At 36.4% G+C, this 17694-nt stretch overlaps 2 protein-coding genes across 2 annotated transcripts; one reads left to right on the top strand and one right to left on the bottom strand.

The window, feature by feature from the left end:
• Positions 1-722: 722 nt before the first annotated feature.
• On the bottom strand, positions 723-2263 carry EV154DRAFT_592725 (uncharacterized protein; the record flags this gene model as incomplete). The annotated part of the gene is made up of 3 exons (XM_051606927.1): positions 723-784; positions 848-2172; positions 2238-2263. 3 exons carry the CDS (start codon positions 2261-2263, stop codon positions 723-725), a joined length of 1413 nt encoding a protein of 470 aa, XP_051455431.1.
• Positions 2264-9890: 7627 nt separating this feature from the next.
• Positions 9891-11415, top strand: EV154DRAFT_592727 (kinase-like domain-containing protein; the record flags this gene model as incomplete). Its single annotated transcript, XM_051606928.1, has 7 exons — positions 9891-10123; positions 10190-10271; positions 10329-10419; positions 10479-10621; positions 10682-10709; positions 10785-11286; positions 11349-11415. The coding sequence occupies 7 exons, from the start codon at positions 9891-9893 to the stop codon at positions 11413-11415; spliced, it is 1146 nt and encodes a 381-aa protein (XP_051455432.1).
• Between the last annotated feature and the right edge of the window lie 6279 nt (positions 11416-17694).

Raw genomic sequence — 17694 nt, forward strand, 5'->3', positions numbered from 1 at the left:
AAAATTTAAGATTTTCAACTGGTTGTGTATTAAAGCAGCTACTATTTTAATGTTGTTGCGTGAAAAAAAGTAAGGATATCAGTCTTACTGTACATACTGCTGGTCTGTATGTCATTGAACTACTTTTCTTTCGAAATATAAGAATTGGCATTGTTGATGCTAAGCTCTCTTTCCACCTGATGAGAAGGTGTTTTTTAACATTGGCCGCAATCGCAAAGTTGAAGAATCATTTCAGCAAAAAAAAAAAAAAAGATGAACAATTCTGAAAGGGGAAAAAAAAACAAAATTCTAATTTTAAATAAACGAAAAACCTATCTCTTTCGGTGTGTGTTGTTACTCATTGTCGTATTTTTGTTTGTTTTTCAATTTTTTTATTATATTTCTTGATATAGAAGACAATGGACTAAGAAAATATTTTGGACGTCCATCGTTTGCCAATTCCAAATTTCCAAGTGGTAATGTGTTAAATGAACTGATGGTTACTTTTCAAAAAAAAAAAAAAAAAAAAAAAAAGAACAATATTCACTCTACTTCAGTGACGTTAAAATTGTCAAATTTGTCATGATGTTGACTTGTTTGTTTCTAAATTAACAACTTACAGCCCTAACTTTCAACTTGAAATTATAAAACATTCAATCACAACCGTATACCCTCTCTTTATGACCAAACTCCACACATTATTCGAAAAAGCACATTTGAAACGAAGACATGAATAAAAGTTTTTAAAAATCGAAATCTCGATCAAGAAGTTTATCTATTTCTTCTGCTAGCGAGTCCAAATATTCTACATCGAAAAGAAAACTTTAATTAGAAAGACTATAATATGTTTAAGACTTTTTTTTCTTACCATCTTCATCGTCAGCTAATTTGGCAAAGAAGGTCTCGCCAGCAGAAGAAACAGGAAGGGAGCAAGCAGTCGAACAGGCAACTGGAGGAGCTGGTCCAGCGGATGCGCCAACCGAAGAAGCACCAATCATTTGGTCAATACCCGAAGGGGCAAGAGCAGGCAAAGACGAACAGACCGAAGAACCGAAGACAAAGGGACCAGTCACCGAAGGAGCAAAGGAACTCCACGAGAAGCCAGACTCCAAAGTAGGCATCTCACGAGGGGCAACACAGGCCGCCGAAACAGCAGCAACAGCCGCAGAAAGAGAGACAGAAACGACAGGAGCAGCAACAGAGACCCCAGGAGAAGCCACACAGGCCGCCGGAGGAGCAGCAGAGGCCACAGGAAGACCAACAGAGGCCACAGGCGGAGCAGACGAGGCCGCAGGAAAAGCAGTCGAGGCCGCAGGAAAAGCAGCAGAAGCCGCAGGAGGTCCACCAGAGGCCACAGGGGGAGCAGCAGAGGCGACAGGAGAAGAAACCGAGGCAACAGGAGCAGCAACAGAGGCAACGGGAGCAGCAACAGAGGCAACAGGAGCAGCAACCGAGGCAACAGGAGGAGGGACCAAGGCAACAGGAGGAGCAACAACACCAGCCGCAAGCAATGCTTGGGTAATGGCTTCACAGCCAAAGCCAAATGTTACCCCACAGGAAGCTTTCTCAGAGGGTTGCCGGATGGCAGCTAAGCTACCACCACTATGGCAGTTCAAACCCGCGACACGCGCAAAGTCCAAAAGGTAGCCATTTCTGTCCATTCTGTCGGACAAGACAGGCGCCGACCGAAGGACAAAAGACTGCTTAGTAACCTCAGTGGTCAAAGAGGGAACAGCAGAAGGGGAGAGGAACACAGAAGAAAAGGCAACAGCCTCAGGAGAGGGCTCAAGAGCAGCAGGAGAGGGCGCAAGAGCAGGAGAGCCGAGAACAGAAGGAGAGGGACCAACAGAAGAGGAGAGGAACCCGACAGAAGAGGCAGCAGCAGAAGCAGGACGAACAGCAACAGAGGAAGGACAAACGGAAGAAGAGGGCACCACAGAAGAGGAAGAGGACACCAACGAGTTTTTTTTGGCCAGGGAGACCGGTGTTATTCTGCCATCGCAGAGAACGAAAAGCTCCCCAATCACCACTGGCCGTGGTTTAGTCAATGGTCGGCGACCACTACTGGCAAAGGCGTAGACCGAACCAAAGAACGAAGCAAATTTTTCCCAAAGGAAAACAAAGGCAAAGCTGGCGTGGAACCAAGCGAAAAAGAAAAACAAGTATCCACGGTGCGTAATGTCACACATTAAACTAAGCATTCTCAAGATTAGCATCGCGTAAAAGAAGTACTTGTAAATTACTTATTTAATACTTACTCGTCGTTAAAAACGTTCTCAATCATTTTAGGAAGACTTGTTTAAAGAAAAAAAAGAAAAAAAATAAAAATAAAAAATCCATGTTTAAAATAAAAAAACAGCTGCGCCCCGCAAATTGATGACGTGTTACTGTATTTCTTAAACAAAAGTCACTTTTTCTGTCAGATATTAAAAAAAAAGTCTGGACTTTGTTTGCAGGTCCAATTTACAAAAGATTAAAGTTAAAAAAAATGTATATGATCATTATTTCATTGCCCACCTCGACATTCAAGGATTCCCTTTTTGATGTCGTAACGATTAAAACAGATTTTGCCTTTCACCAAATGGCAAATGAGAAAACTGTTGTTCATTGTTCTTTCATCTCTGGAAACGTGTATTGAGAATACTTTTTTACCTAAACGAGAACACGGCCCAGCCCACTTTAGCAATTATTTGACCTTCGCTTCGCTACGGTAAAAATAACCTACGTTCTTGCTGAGGGCCATCACAAGTTTGCGGCGAACCCCGACGCAACTCAATGCTTATAAATGGTATAAAAATAAATTCTATTCATATTGATTACTTTGTACTTAATTTTGGGTCTTAGTTATGACTTCGTTAAATACAACATTGTCTGCGAGGGTTGATAATGGCGGCTCATTCAGTAACATTAATTTAAGATTAGCAGAATCACGTAACCGAGACAAAGCGACATAAAATTGACCGTTCGTGAAAACGGGTTTACGGAGACAAATAGTAGTGAAGGAAAGAGTTTGACTTTGCCATTTGTTGATGGGAATTTCAAATACAAGTCGGACAGAAATTGAAGTCGAAGGAGGGTAAATAGTACGTTTGCATTACCTGACGCTTTTCATATGTTGGGAATAAAAACAATTCGATCTGCTCTATCACCAGCAGCCATCTCAGCTTCTACAAAAGCTTTTTTTAATTTTCTACAAATTAATCTTGTACCATTATAGACCTTCTGCAAGTTGGATGTTGTGATAATTGAAGACAAAAAAGGGAAATGTAAATTGGAAAATAAAGTAGGTAAAGAAATGAAACTCTATAATCGTTTATTACATACAAGTTGGAGAGTTTGTCATAATAGAAATGGAGGTCCTTTTAATATTCAATTTTTACTTCAAGATGTTTCCTGCGCAGATCGAATTGACTATCCACCCGCAAAATGGGAAATGGTAGAATTAGATTTAGAAATCACTTACATATGAGATATAGCTTATTGTTATATATAAGGAGCTAATTGCCCCATACCCGGCATTTCTAGAGCATTATAGTTTATCCATTCAATGACAGGGCTCTTGATTGGATTACTAAAAAAAACATTATGAGAAACTACAATTTTCGGCAGCTACTCAACCAATCTAGAAACGATTATGAAATCTGATCTAGGTTTAATATATGAGGGAGCTTGTACTGCGTCTTACCAGTAAGAATATATTCCCAATATAGTAATTATAACACATAGGTAATATACATTATAATTGAGTGAGAATATCAAAGTAATTGTATTCAGGAAATTAGGTGTCAAATTCGACAGATTGCATGCACTACGCATAGAAAAACTCCCCAACAGCATATCATGGGCAGTATACGGACAAAGACAAGACACCAACCATTAATCTTGAAGATGTGGCATCTTACGATTTGTCAATCTCGCATACTTATTTTGATTCGCTTGGATCGCTCAATGATATCAATGTTCTCAATAGATCGGTTATTCTTGATAGGTATAAGGATAGAAGCGGTCCCGATGTCAAGCTCAACATTGGTGACGAAGAGTTTAATTCGGGGTATTATCTTGGTGACGGGATATACCCTAACTATGCGAACATTGGCAAGACGTGTTCCATCCCTAGACCTGGTGCCGAAATCGTAACTATTGCTTCTACAAGTAATACTTAGTATTTGCGATATTAACCGACTCTTTCTCTTAGAAAGAACTTTGCCAAAGCACAAGAAGCATGTCGAAAGGATATAGAGAGAGCGTTTGGTGTGTTGCAGGCTTGGTTTGACATTATCCGTAATCCTGCAAGACTATAAAAAAATGATACCCTTGATACGATCATGAATGCGTTTATCATCATCCACAACATGATTGCTGAGGTTGAGCGCGACGAAAGCGATATCGGATCCGGTAGATTTCACAAAACGCATTCGGCTAATCCTGCTGAGGTTGCTGACACTTCTCGTGATCGTTCACATTTTAGCTTCAGTAACTTCTTGAAACGTCATGGTCATATCATAGAGTTATATGAACACTTCAGATTAAACGCTGCCCTGGGTTCCTATGTTTGGGTCATGGATGGATTTGAAAGCTCCTCAAACTGAAATAAAAAATCACATTATAAAATTAAATAGGATCGATTAAAAAAGAAAAACCAAAGATTTATTATTCTCTGGCACGTTTTGTTTCCTTGATCGTTTTCAAGATTGCTACAAGGCTTCCTTTCGATTAACCTTATAGTAAAGCAATGCCGTCTCGGCACCTTCCAAATCATTTAAATTAATTTTGAACAAGGTGTCATCTCTTTCTCGTTCACGCTGTTAGCGATATTTTTTCTACGTGACAAAGTTCGATATCCGGGCATGGTCCATCTTTTCAAGGAAATTCCTAAAGTTCTCGTTAGCTTAGGTGTTAGGAACGAGGGAGGAACGAGACAGGCAGGACAGGACAGAGAATGAATAGCTTCTTGAAGCAGGTTATTTATTTAAGAATAAAAGGGAGGAAAGAAAAGAGAAGATGATTATGAAATATATCTGATAAAGAAAACTGGGAGAAGTGAAATTTATCAGCTATATTTATAGAGAAAGAAAAACAAGAAATTAAATAAAAGAATAAGGAATGACAAAAGTTAGTCATAGCTTATGTGGATCATAACAAAGTATTTAAAGAGCTGACAGATCAATTATAAATATTGAGTCTGAAAGCTGGTTACTCATATTGCATATTTGGGGCATACGATGTAACAGGATCATGACATTAGGATTGGATATTGTCCAATCCATCGAAAGCCCTTGGTACTTCATGTCTAAATGGGTATTCTTCTTGCTCTTTTTAGTCCAATAGGACGCACTGCAACCTATTCGTCACTCATGGCATCCTGGTCGTCATGGACTGCTGCAGGCCTACCAGCATCAGTATCGGCATGGCTACGTGGAGGCAAAAAAAAAGGTAATGAATAGTAAAGTGGTACGTCTTTAGCTCAATTTCGCGATCTTTGCGCTTCCACTGATTTTACACTTAAGGAGTATCATTATGTTCCTGAAAGCAAGGGACGTTTTTAAACAGAACTTCATACTTTTAGTCAAAAAACTTGAGGCTATTACCCACATATTTATAGAAATATCTGCTTTAAATCCTAATATTTTAGGACAAATCTAATCATAACTCTTACCTCGTCAGAGGTAACTTTACCACTTGCATTACGTCGTTTAATTGCACCGACAGCACCACAAAACGTGATGACCAAAGCAAGAACAACTCTCCAGTGGTTTTTTCATCCTTTTTCCGTACTTTCTGGAAAGGCTTGTTTCTCGGAAGCTGTCAGGAGCGGGGCGGGGCAAGAGCAAAAAAGAACGATTATTAAGGTGAGGACACGACAAAGATAAATTATATATCTACTAGTATTAACATATATATAAAACAGAATGAAGGTATAAAAAGGTTTATTCAGAAAAGCAAAAAAAAAAAATAGATAACATCTAGAATATAGAAATAGGAATAAATAAACATGCTGTTATTTATATTAATTGAGAGATCGGGTAAACAAGGGTTTGGGATCAGATTTACAGAGACATATTACTAGTCATATTGAGTTTGGGACATCTTTGTGGTAGCGGGCATGGATAAAGATAATTTCGGGGAAAGATACAGCGGATAACACGGGCTGATATTATTAATGTTTTACAAGGGAGTTCAAAGGCAGAGATACAAAGGCAGAGATACAAAGGCAGAGATACAAAGGAAACGGATGTTAAATGGGTTTTACAAGGTCAAGGGATAACGGAAATACATTATTTAGAACAGAGACGTTAGACAGGATCCAATAGTGATGTTTGACAGTGACATGTGTGACAAGAGACAGAGAACAGGGAACAGGTGGGGCAGGAACAATGGGCTAGTTAGGTTTCAATAATGGTCTGAGACATTTTCCATGGTTATATGCAACTGAAACATCGGCGGTTCATGACAAAAACCTTAAAGTTAAAAACGATACACTTCCCAAAAACAGATGACTCTATTGAATTTCCTTCGATGGGTCTTTCCGTCACGGCCAGCTAAGACATACACATCTGGAGGTCTAGAGCATTCGTCCAAGCATGATTCTGCTTAGGCGCAAAAGCAATAGTTTCGCTTGGATCCTCAAAATTACTCTCATCGCTGTCGTTGTCACAGGAGTAGTCCATAACGTTGGTGTTGTTATCATCATTGACCAACTCTTTATCGTCAACATTGAGGTTGTCAAGAACCATGTCCAAGTTCGATTGGTCGTCGTCAAAGTCGTACATATTGGAAGACTTCCAAAACTTTTTTCCCTTGATTTTAATTTTAATTTAAACTTCGCGTAAAGCATTTTCCGATTAAAATCGTTAAGGCTTCCAAAACGTTTAGACAAAAATTAATTTTAGTTAAACTGGACAAATTGCGAAGGTAACAACGATAAAAGCACTCATTCTTTGTATGGCAAAGTTTCCAATTGTTTTATGCTTAGATAAATCCCACCGAAGAAAGCCATTCTTCTTAGGGTAATGAACAGAATAAGCGCCAAAGAAAAAAATAAAAAGTTGAAAAAGTTAAAATTTGACCTTAGTAGAGGGGGGGGGAGGCCTCAATAAACTTTTGCTGTAAATTTTTAAATTAAAATCAAGTTAAAAAATGGTTACACGAATCCAAAAAAAGGTGAAAATATTTAAATCCCGGTTAAAAATTAAATTTTGTAGTTTTGGAAGTCTTCCATTGTTCATTTCCATAAAGGACGAAAAGAGTTAATTTTTTTATTGTCAAAGACGGATTTTTTTTTTTTGACTTCGAAAAATCTCTTTATTTAGCAAAATTTTAAAGTTTCTTTTTTAAACTTCGGTTTGATAAAACAACTTTAAGCTCACTGCTGGGGATAAAAAAACTAATATTTTGCGCTTATGTAACCAAAAAATCGATTTTAAGCGCCACTGCTGGGAATGATCTTACAGCCGCTCCGGACTCATTCAATGCAAAATTCATAGTTTTTTCATACATTGTTTTAGGTACTGTGTTGGTTCTGACTTCCATCGCCTTCAACTTTACTCAATGCTAACACATATTTTTTTCGCTCATTAATTTACGTACTGTGATGGTCGGGACTTACAGCCACTCCCTATTCAGTAAGTGTTTATTATACTTATACATATCTGTTGCTTTGACTTGCGCTTCGCTTGGCCGCGCAAAAAAAAAAAATCTCGCCGACATAAAAAAATCAGGCTTTAAATAAATTTCCTTTTATACTACTTGTACTAGTCGGAGATGAATAACCAAAAATATTACAAAACACGTTAGGAACTACTCAAAAGCAGATGCATTCTATGGTCGCAGTAAAAATTTGGCTTGGTTGGGTGTAGCGTGCAACACTGTATTATATTCTATGCTAAATGTGTTTGTTGGTTGTACAAATAAATTAAAGTTTAAAGCATTTTCATTGGAATTATGAGCGCATAATTCAAAAAAATGGTAAAGGGCAGAAAAGAGTAAAGTCTAAGGAAAAAGCGATTACTAGTCTTTTAAGCACCTTAACCTTAAAGTACCGACTATCGATATTTTAACCGAGCAAGCTTCGATCAATGCTCGCTCCAAACTCGATCGTACCCAAAACAAGTGGAGCAAGTTCGAGTACAAAAACTCGGTTTTAGCTTTCTTCGAACTGGCGCAAGATCATTGGAAGGTCGAAAGGTTTGAGCACTATGTATAGCGTATGGGTGTTACAAAAGAAAACCCGAATTTGTTCAGGAAAAACATGCAAAGAGGATCTAAAAGTATGATGGTGCAAACTTTAAAATTTGGTGCTGGTTGACGTTGTCTGGAGTGGTATACATAGTTTTCATCGATGATGTTCCTGACCAAAAATGTTATTGCAAAGTTTTAAACGATGATTTGCATCGAACCTAGTCGTATTATTGCATTTATCCTAACGATATTATGTTCAGGCATGACAATGATACGAAACACAAAGCAAAATCCGTTACGGTGTACCTTTCAAACTGACAATTTGAGACAGTTATTTGAACAGCACAGTCACTTGCTACAAATCCAATTGAACATGTTTGGTTCATGCCACAGAAACGACTATACTAAACCTACGAAATGTCTCCTAAATTAATGAAAGAGTAAAGGAGAGAATTTTTAAAACATCGCGTAATATCACTGCTGCTAAAATTCAGCTATTCTTTCTACGTATGCATCAAATCTGGTAAGGAGTACTATTCAAACAAGCTTTATGGGTAAACCATCGACCAATTCCAGTCTATAAAAACACTTTCCTTTCATCGACGAAAGTGTGTAGGTGTACCCCCGACATTATACTAGCCATACGAGCCGAGTTTTTATTAGAATTTTACAACTCCAGAATTGAATTATATTGCTAGATTTCCAGGCTTCTAACGAATATTTTTATTATCGAAGAAGCCAAGAAAATGAGTTTGTAGGACAATTTACAAAACAAATGTTTAAATCATTTGATCACTCTCTTCGACCACTACGATAGTCAAAATTAAATGTTTTTTGAACAATTCAAACTTTGTTTTTTATGGTAACGCGATCGTTGTTCTTTCGCTGTTATGCTCGTTTTATGTGACCCTTACACAGAAATACCGGAGTAAAAACCTAACAAGAATTTGAATATAAGCTATGGCACAGACATACATGTTTATCATATGTCAATTATGATGGATTCAAATCTCGATAAGAGCGATATGATATTTTGACCATTTGGTGTCAGTTGTGGGTTCATAATCCCATAATACAACTACGTGCACCTTGCATGACCCTCATAAAATTAGCTATTTCTAAGGCTGTTCCCAAGCAAAAAATTTGATACAACCGTCTGTTTGAAAAAATTTGATACCCCCCCCCCTCCATTAGGGAATTATATCCTCATACTTTAATAATTCTCTGCCAAAAACTAAGACAGTAAGCTATACTATTTTGAGAATTATTTCACCTTCTGAGGGTGGTTTAATTTTTTAAATGGCTAGTAACAATTTTCAACGTCTTTTTGGCTGAGAAGTATGAAATTTTAACTTTATAATTTCCTTATGGAGGGGGGTATCAAGTTTTTCCAAAAAAACGGGGGTATCAACTTTTTTTCTTGAGAACAGCCTAAGTTACACATTTAATTAAGCATATCATTCAGTGTAATACTTTCTGTGTGTTAGGGCTGATTAATTAATGTTACGGTCGTATGTCAATGCAAATCGCTGAATTTGTAACTAGATGAGATGCCAAAAATAACCAAGATGACATATTTCACCCCATGTGGCTTAAGCATGCGATTCTAGTTCTTATTTTATTTAATGGGATAGTAACATAGCGTGACTTCTTTTTTGTATTCTAAAAAAAATTTTGTTTTCAACTTTGAGTTTTTTCTTCTCTTCACAAGCTCCCGTTAAATTTTTTCCCAAATGGAGCAAAACAAGCGATCAAACGGCGACATCAAAGTCCAAGAAAGTCGAAATTATTTGAAACGAAAACATAAAGGATCACCCTCAAGCGTGTCTTCCTCAATTAGTAATCTCACAGATGTAACCTCCAAAGCTTACACACCATCCAAAATTACGAATGAGCGAAAATCCGTGGACCGTCCGACAATAACTAGCTATGAATTACAGGAAAAACTGGGCCAAGGAAGTTACGGGTAAGTTTGTATATCTTCAATTCATTACTGAGTATAACATCTGACGTAAATAATATCACATTACAGCGAAGTGTTCAAAGCGAGAAATAAAGAAAGCAATGACTTAGTTGCCTTAAAAAGAATGTCAATCGGGGACGAAGGGAAAGGGGTAAGTATTAGATACTTTGACTGAAAACTATAAATGAGTTGATCTTAATTACATTAGATACACCTCTCAACTATACGGGAAATCAATATCCTTAAACAACTGAACCATAAGAATATCATCCCCTTACGTGATGTTGTTGTCGATCCAGGTACGTTTAATCTTATTGGAATCCTTGAATATGCAACTTAAACTCGCTTTTTTTCTTAGAAAACCGAAATATCTATATTGTACTCCCGTATATGGAGCATGACTTGGCAGGCTTACTGCATAACCCAAACGTAAAATTAACTGCGCAAGATATCAAGACTTACCTAAAACAATTATTAGAAGCAACAGCGCATATGCATGAAGTAAGCTATAGTGATTAAAATAAAACATTATTTACTGACACCTTTTTATTTCTATAAAAGAGCGGCATCCTTCATCGAGATATAAAAGGTAAAATCTATAAATAAAAGCGAAAGAATTCCCACATGGTGCCAAAGTTGGAAGACTAGACTAACTTATTTGTAGCTTCTAATATCTTAATCAACAATGACGGTATTTTACAGATTGCAGATTTTGGTCTTGCTCGGGATATGGATAACGGTAATGAAGAGTACACCAAATCTGTTGTTACTAGATGGTATAGACCACCAGAGTTGATTCTTGGTGAAGGGCGATACACCAGTGCAATTGACATGTGGGGCGTTGGATGTGTTTTCGGCGAGCTGATAAAATCGCGGGCTATATTACAAGGACAAGACGACCTTGATCAATTAAAAAAAATATTTAATTTGTGTGGCTCGCCCAATCAAAAAAACATGCCTAACTGGCACAAATTACCAGATGCTAGGAAGACCCGGTTCAAAAAAACTGTGAGACGTGTTCGACGTGATTATTCGAGTTTTGATCCTCTTGCTGCAGACCTCTTGGACAAGCTACTGGTTCTTGACCCGAAAAAACGGTTAACAGCTTTAGAAGCTCTTGACCACAATTATTTCTCTTCCTCGCCTTTGCCCACAGACCCTGCCAAGTAAGTCATTTATATTTCGCCTGTCAGAAAGAGCGCTTTTATTGATACCTTATACTATTTAGTCTACCCAAATATGAAGCATCACACAATTATGATCGTCATAGAAACAAGAAACCTCGACATGATTAGGTTTTTCTTTTTCACAATATTTATAAAATTTTTTAGGATTCCAAAAACGGCAAATGTGTTTTAGGGCTTTTCTATTAACGATATCTGTGTGTTTTTTCGTGTTGGTTTTATATAAACAGTAGTGCCCTAGCAAGGCTGTAGTCGTATTACAGCTACAAAAGATTTATCCCTGCTTATACCATTTGTGATATAAGCTTAACAATTCATTTCATAGTAAGAACTATAAGGATATTACATCACGGGCGTAATTAAGTATGTCTGAGAAGTACTAAAGGTTTAGTTTAAAGCAAAGAAAATTCAGAAGACTTAACATTAATTAGAACAAGACTAAATTAGTAACTATGTAATAATCGTATACAGTTTTGGCTAATCAATGATAACTTCTATATAGCACTAGTGATATGAAAACAGCAGACAGTCTTTAATTTAAACTGTTACAAATCAATTACTTCTGATTTGATAAAAAAATATAAAGAATATAAAAAAAAAAAAATTGTACGATAGGTACAATTATAAGTCCTTGTTACTTTATTTGACTGAAGTTTTAACTATGAATTATTGGGGTCTATTTATACTTTTTTGAAAGCTGACTGTTATTAGAATTGCTAGTCCATAAATTTATCTGGACTGTTGAATTCTACATGAATTCAAGGGTACGTTGTCGCCGACATATTGCTTCAATGATTTCTAATAATATTTTCTATCTGCTGTTCCATTGTATTCAATGTGTCAGAATTCCAAATTTGGATAATTTATATAAATTTGGATTACCGATAATTTTTATTGTATGTGCGTTTAGCACATAAACAGTGGTGTATTTCATTTTTTGATAAAGAGATCTTATAAACAGTCTCAAATTACTGCTTTAATCATTTCATAATTGTAGTTTACCTTAAAACACAACATACATTATCAAAGGTTTTATGCGAATAGCAATATGGAAATACATACAAGGTATTTAATCATGCAGAGAATGGAAGACTACCGTTATTGTTCCGATTTTAAATATTTTCCCATCATGTACGTCGTAATGTGCTCCTACCCCAATATATCTACCGCGGCTAGTGTTTAATTCTATACTCCAATTTAGGGCGAACCATCAACTCGTTTAATGAACTGTCTCAGACCTTGTAAAGATAAATAAATTTGTACTTGATTTTCTGCCATCTCAAAGTAAGCTTCGTCATAAACCGCAATGTTCTGGGAGACAAAAGCCAGGATTCTTAACAGGGTATTTTGTTCAGAGTAAAAACGATTTGAAGACGATCTTAAGAATGGTAATGAATTTCGTCATTCTTTTGTAATTTCAGTAGCATAGTGTCACGGACAGAACAGGAACAAGACACAAGAACTACTTGGCGACGCGAAAGGGGCGATTGGTTAAAACAAAATATGCTTATTTATTAAGAGATGGAGGGTGCTAGGACTAAGATCCAGAATAACGTTTTTCCAATAAATAACTAGCATCTATTTATACTTTTTTCTTATACATGTGAAAACCTATGATGGGTTTAAATTATAGATTAACAAGAGTTTTTACGGAACAGATATCATGAGTGGATTATTGACAAGGATGGGTAATTTAGGTTTGACGAGTAATAACATGCTAGAGTTAGTTGACATTGAATAATATGATGGTTCGGGGAATATTTATGGTTTGACACGAGCGGGAAAACTGGATTAAGAATAAAAGCAAAATGTGATCGGGAAAAAGTTTACTAACGTTGAGTCAGACACGAAGTGGGAGTAATATTGAGAGGCAGATTAATAATGTGTTTTACAAGGAGTTCGGTGGCGGGCAAGATACACTGATATGATTTTTGGTACAAGGTTTTACAGGGAGTTTGGTAGCAGACAAGAGATACTGATATTAATTTCTAGAACAAGCAGTGCAAGAAACAGGGCTTTTATCTTAAGAATAATTACAGTAAATACCATGAAAGACAAGTCGTTTTCCCAAAGAAAACCAAGAGATACTCTACTTTTTTCATGTAATTTTAAAGTTGTCTTTTCAAATTTTTGGGATATGTTCATGGAAAAGACAACTTTAAACTTTGATATTGACTTTAAACAAAGATATATGACGATATACCAAGGCCATCCGATTGGACATGAAACCCATTTATTGAGTTTATTGTTAGTCTTACATCAGTAGTCTATGACGCATTGGGAATAAGCTTTGCTGCTTATAAAATAATGATTAGATAACTTCGAGATAACAATAGATAGATGATGAATAGGATAACAAAAAAAAAAAAAGGGATCAAATATTAGTTCGCTTAAAATTCAATGTGTCGACAGTGGGTAAATTAGGTATGTATAAATAAACGATTTATTATAAAAAAGTGTAATATTAAAGCGATAGAATAAATGATTGTATCTATAAATGTAATCCTCGATTAAAGAACAGTTAGGGTCTAGCAATCTATATTGCAAAAGAATCTTATTTTTATTTTTATGATTATTTTACGCAAGCTTCCCCTCCACGCCCCCCCCCCGATTAGTTACCTGTCGGAACAGCCAAAAGTGAAGAACATGTTTGTTAAAGACATTAAAAAAAAAGGGTTGAACTTCATACATGTTTAAGCCATAATTATTCACTTGATATTCTCGACAGCCGTTCCTAGACTTAAGGAAGGCTTCATAAAAATACATCAGTCAAACGTTTCTAACACATACCATGTTAGACATTTCTACACCAGGATACATATCCCCTACACCAACTATTATGACACTGAAAATAAAACAATGAGTTGTGTAAACTTGGCAATTGTAATCATAACCCCATTCCTTTGGATAGACAGAACGGTAAAAAAAGTATTGGTAAAATATTAGGTCACCTTTCGATCCACAGATGTATGGTTGATCAACCTCATAATCTAAAATACATGATATAATTAGAGCGCATAAAAGAACAGTGGTTCAATAATTACCTTGCAAGTCTGATAGCAATTTTTTTTTTTAAAAAAAAATAGATGTAATAGATGTAATAGGGAAGATAAATGAGAAATACAAGGAAAATAAAAGAGAAATAAAAGAAAAATAAAATAAATCCTTTTTCATCAGAAAAAGAAAAATGGACATTCAATTGACGTTCAAATAAGGTTTAATCAAGGTTCAATCAGTAATTTAAATCAACTCCAGCAGTTGATAGAAACATACGCATCTGTCTAAAAAAACAATAAAAAAGTTGTTTTTTTTTACTCGTCGTTGTCATAATAGTTAATAATGTTTATTTCCTTGAAGAAGGGAGAAGGAATGATTTATTCAATTAATTAAATATTTGCCGGTCTTATTGGGGTAAGACAAACAAAACATTTTTGTCGTTGCTCGAGGCCAAAAGCTTTATTTTAAATTTGACGTGTGACCATCGTGGATGCTCTTAACTATAAACAATACTAAACAGTAATACTATCGTGTTTCACTTACCTTACTATCAAAAATATGAAAAAGCAACACAAAAAAGAACGCGTGAGGAGGTAGACATCATTTCACTTGTTAATTTGATTCAGGAAACCATCAGAGCCGAAATGAATAGAGCTGCAACTCAACTTGATCAGAAATTTGAACAACAGAAGATGGAAAATGAAAAAAAAGTTAGAAACCAAATGGCAGCTCTTCTCGAACGTTATTTCAATCCCATGGAAGAAAGGCTTCGAGACGGTTTTTACAATAACTTCTGATCAGTGGCAGAAAATCAAATTCAATTAATGGAAAACCAACTAGAAGAACTTGAAGATTGGTTTAAGCACTAGACGGCTGCGATCAGCAATTTGCGCCCACGCGACATGGTTGTCAATTAAACGTTGGACGAGACAACCGACTTTGGTGATTCTGAAGATGTTGCAATAAATGTATATACTGGCACTGGTGGCGCCGTTAATACTGAAACTTTGGTGGAAACGTTCGGCGAGATAGAAAAGAAAAAGAAGGATACCAATCCTAGACTGACAGTAAGTAAAATCAAATATATGATGATGAGCAAACTTTGACCTTTTGTTAGACTGCTATTCCAAACCAAATAAGGAAGTTAAAGGACCAGGACCAGTTTAACGTCGAAATCCAATTTTGTCAGGGAAATAATCCTAATATCGCCGATATAGTTGGTGCACATATTTTGTCCAAGTATACTGAAATCACGGGGGAAATGATCGATATCAACGACAAGCTACCATGATTGATCTGAAGGATGAAATTGAGATGAAAATAAAAACTTGATTTAACAGTATGCGTCGCGAGTGGAAAAACAGTGGGAAAGCTAACCCCGTTTGGACAGAAGAAGAAAAACGAGAGGAAGCCAGGAAAGCCGAAGAGAAGAAGGTGAATCAAAAGCTTTACAAAAGAAAGGAGTACGTTAGTTTGAGATAAAAAATGATCCGTATCATGAACTTACCTTATAATTTAGAAATTGAAAGGTTAAAAACTTGCATTGAATCTGCCTGCCGTCAAGGCTAAATTTGAAAATAAAAATGTGACTTTGGACCAAGTGAACCGGTTCATTGTATTGAAATACATGTCTGAAGAGGAGACTGATAACGATTCCGATCAATTGGGTATGTTCGACTGTAATAACGAGAAGCCGTTGTATGTCAAAAAACCCATGTATCGTAGCAATAAGGTAATAAAGATATTAATTATTCGAGTTGAAATAACTCCTATATTAAACTTCCTTACCTTTTTTTTACAGGCTACGAATATCTTAAGAGTTCTTGATAAGCACAGACGAAAGGTCAATGAGAGGAGTAGAAAGAGATCCATCTATTACCATAATTTAGCAGCACCTGCTGATGTAGATCAGTGGATGGTTCGTCCTGACTATGATGCAGTCAATCAAACTACTCCAATGACGAACAATGGGTATATTCCCAGCCATGAAAGATGTGAATCAGAAGATGTGTGGAGCTGGGACGAGGAAGACTATATATATGATTTATAATAAATAATTCTTTTTTTCTATTTCTAATTCAAAGTAATAATGTTTAATAATTTAACCCAAGACACAATAGTCATTTCTTTCTTAATTACCTTTAAGACTAATCAAATACATTCCTTTGTAAAGGTATAATGACAATATGATTGTTATGGTCATCTACTGTAATCCTTGAAGGCTTCTTCGCCAAATCGATCGGAGAATATATCCGGGACATAGGAACCACAGAATCTCTACACAGGTCACTATACGAAGATTGCCAGACCTCCAATCCTTGATCCTTATACTTGTTACTGTAAAACGTATTATTCAAAGGCTTGAAAAATCTAACAAAAGCAAAAACATGATCCTTTTCCTGAACCTCATTACCCTGATAAACCCTTTGGCTATGTCTAAAACAGTAGAGCACTCTACCAGGCCAAGCTTCAACTTTCTCGTGGTTTTGACCGACAAAAAAACTTTGTATGCAGCTGCCAGAGGGTGATCTTGTTTCGGCACTGTTGATTGGTTTTTCCACTTAACCGAATGGATGCAAACTTCTCTATATACACTGAGGTTGTTGGCCATCTGGCTCCAAAAGGGGCGGCGACAAAATCAGAATTCGGCAGACCAAGTGCCGTATCCCCTGGATATGTGGCATCATAAAAGTCTAATAGACATTCATAATGACTTTTCTCCATCACTGTTTTTGTTAAACATTTCATGGGAATAACACCTAAAGGAAGAGGCTCAGACCCGGTGACATTTATGTCTAAATTGACTGAAGATTCGGCTAATTCAGTTGCAACAAACCCTTATTCAATTTGGCGTTTTACCCGGTCACCGGACCGTCGACCAATTATAATCCTCTCATGCAAGAACGTTTCCATTTCGTTTTGAAATTAGAAGGATGAGGAGGATGGTGATGGTGATTAAATGGCCTTGTTGTATGCTCGAATTGTGTTATGCTGGAGATTGTATTTTTCCAAAACCTTTTTCATGAACGTAATTTCCACATTTTTTCCGTTGTTCTGAAACGATCCCAGATATCCATTGCAACGTTCGAAAGAGAAAAGCCAGTATGCATGTGGTGCTGAACAGCTTTCAATAGTCTGCTTAAGATGGCCATGAAGATGCTGATTCATTGCAAGACATTTGTTACCGTATAAAACTTCCGCTACTCTATTGAAATCCAAAAAGAGCTCGTGTGCTTTATCAACCTCGGATTGTTTGATGCCGGTTTTCAAAATATATCTGCATGCATTTACAAAATCCATCCATTTTCTCATGTTTTCATTGGGCAAAATACCTGTGCATAACAAAGTTAATAAAGAAGACGTTTTTTATGACGAATACAATTTACATGTCAA

This window comes from Mucor mucedo (genome assembly GCF_025094135.1).
Source record: "Mucor mucedo strain NRRL 3635 chromosome Unknown EV154scaffold_76, whole genome shotgun sequence".
NCBI classification, from domain to species: domain Eukaryota; kingdom Fungi; phylum Mucoromycota; class Mucoromycetes; order Mucorales; family Mucoraceae; genus Mucor; species Mucor mucedo.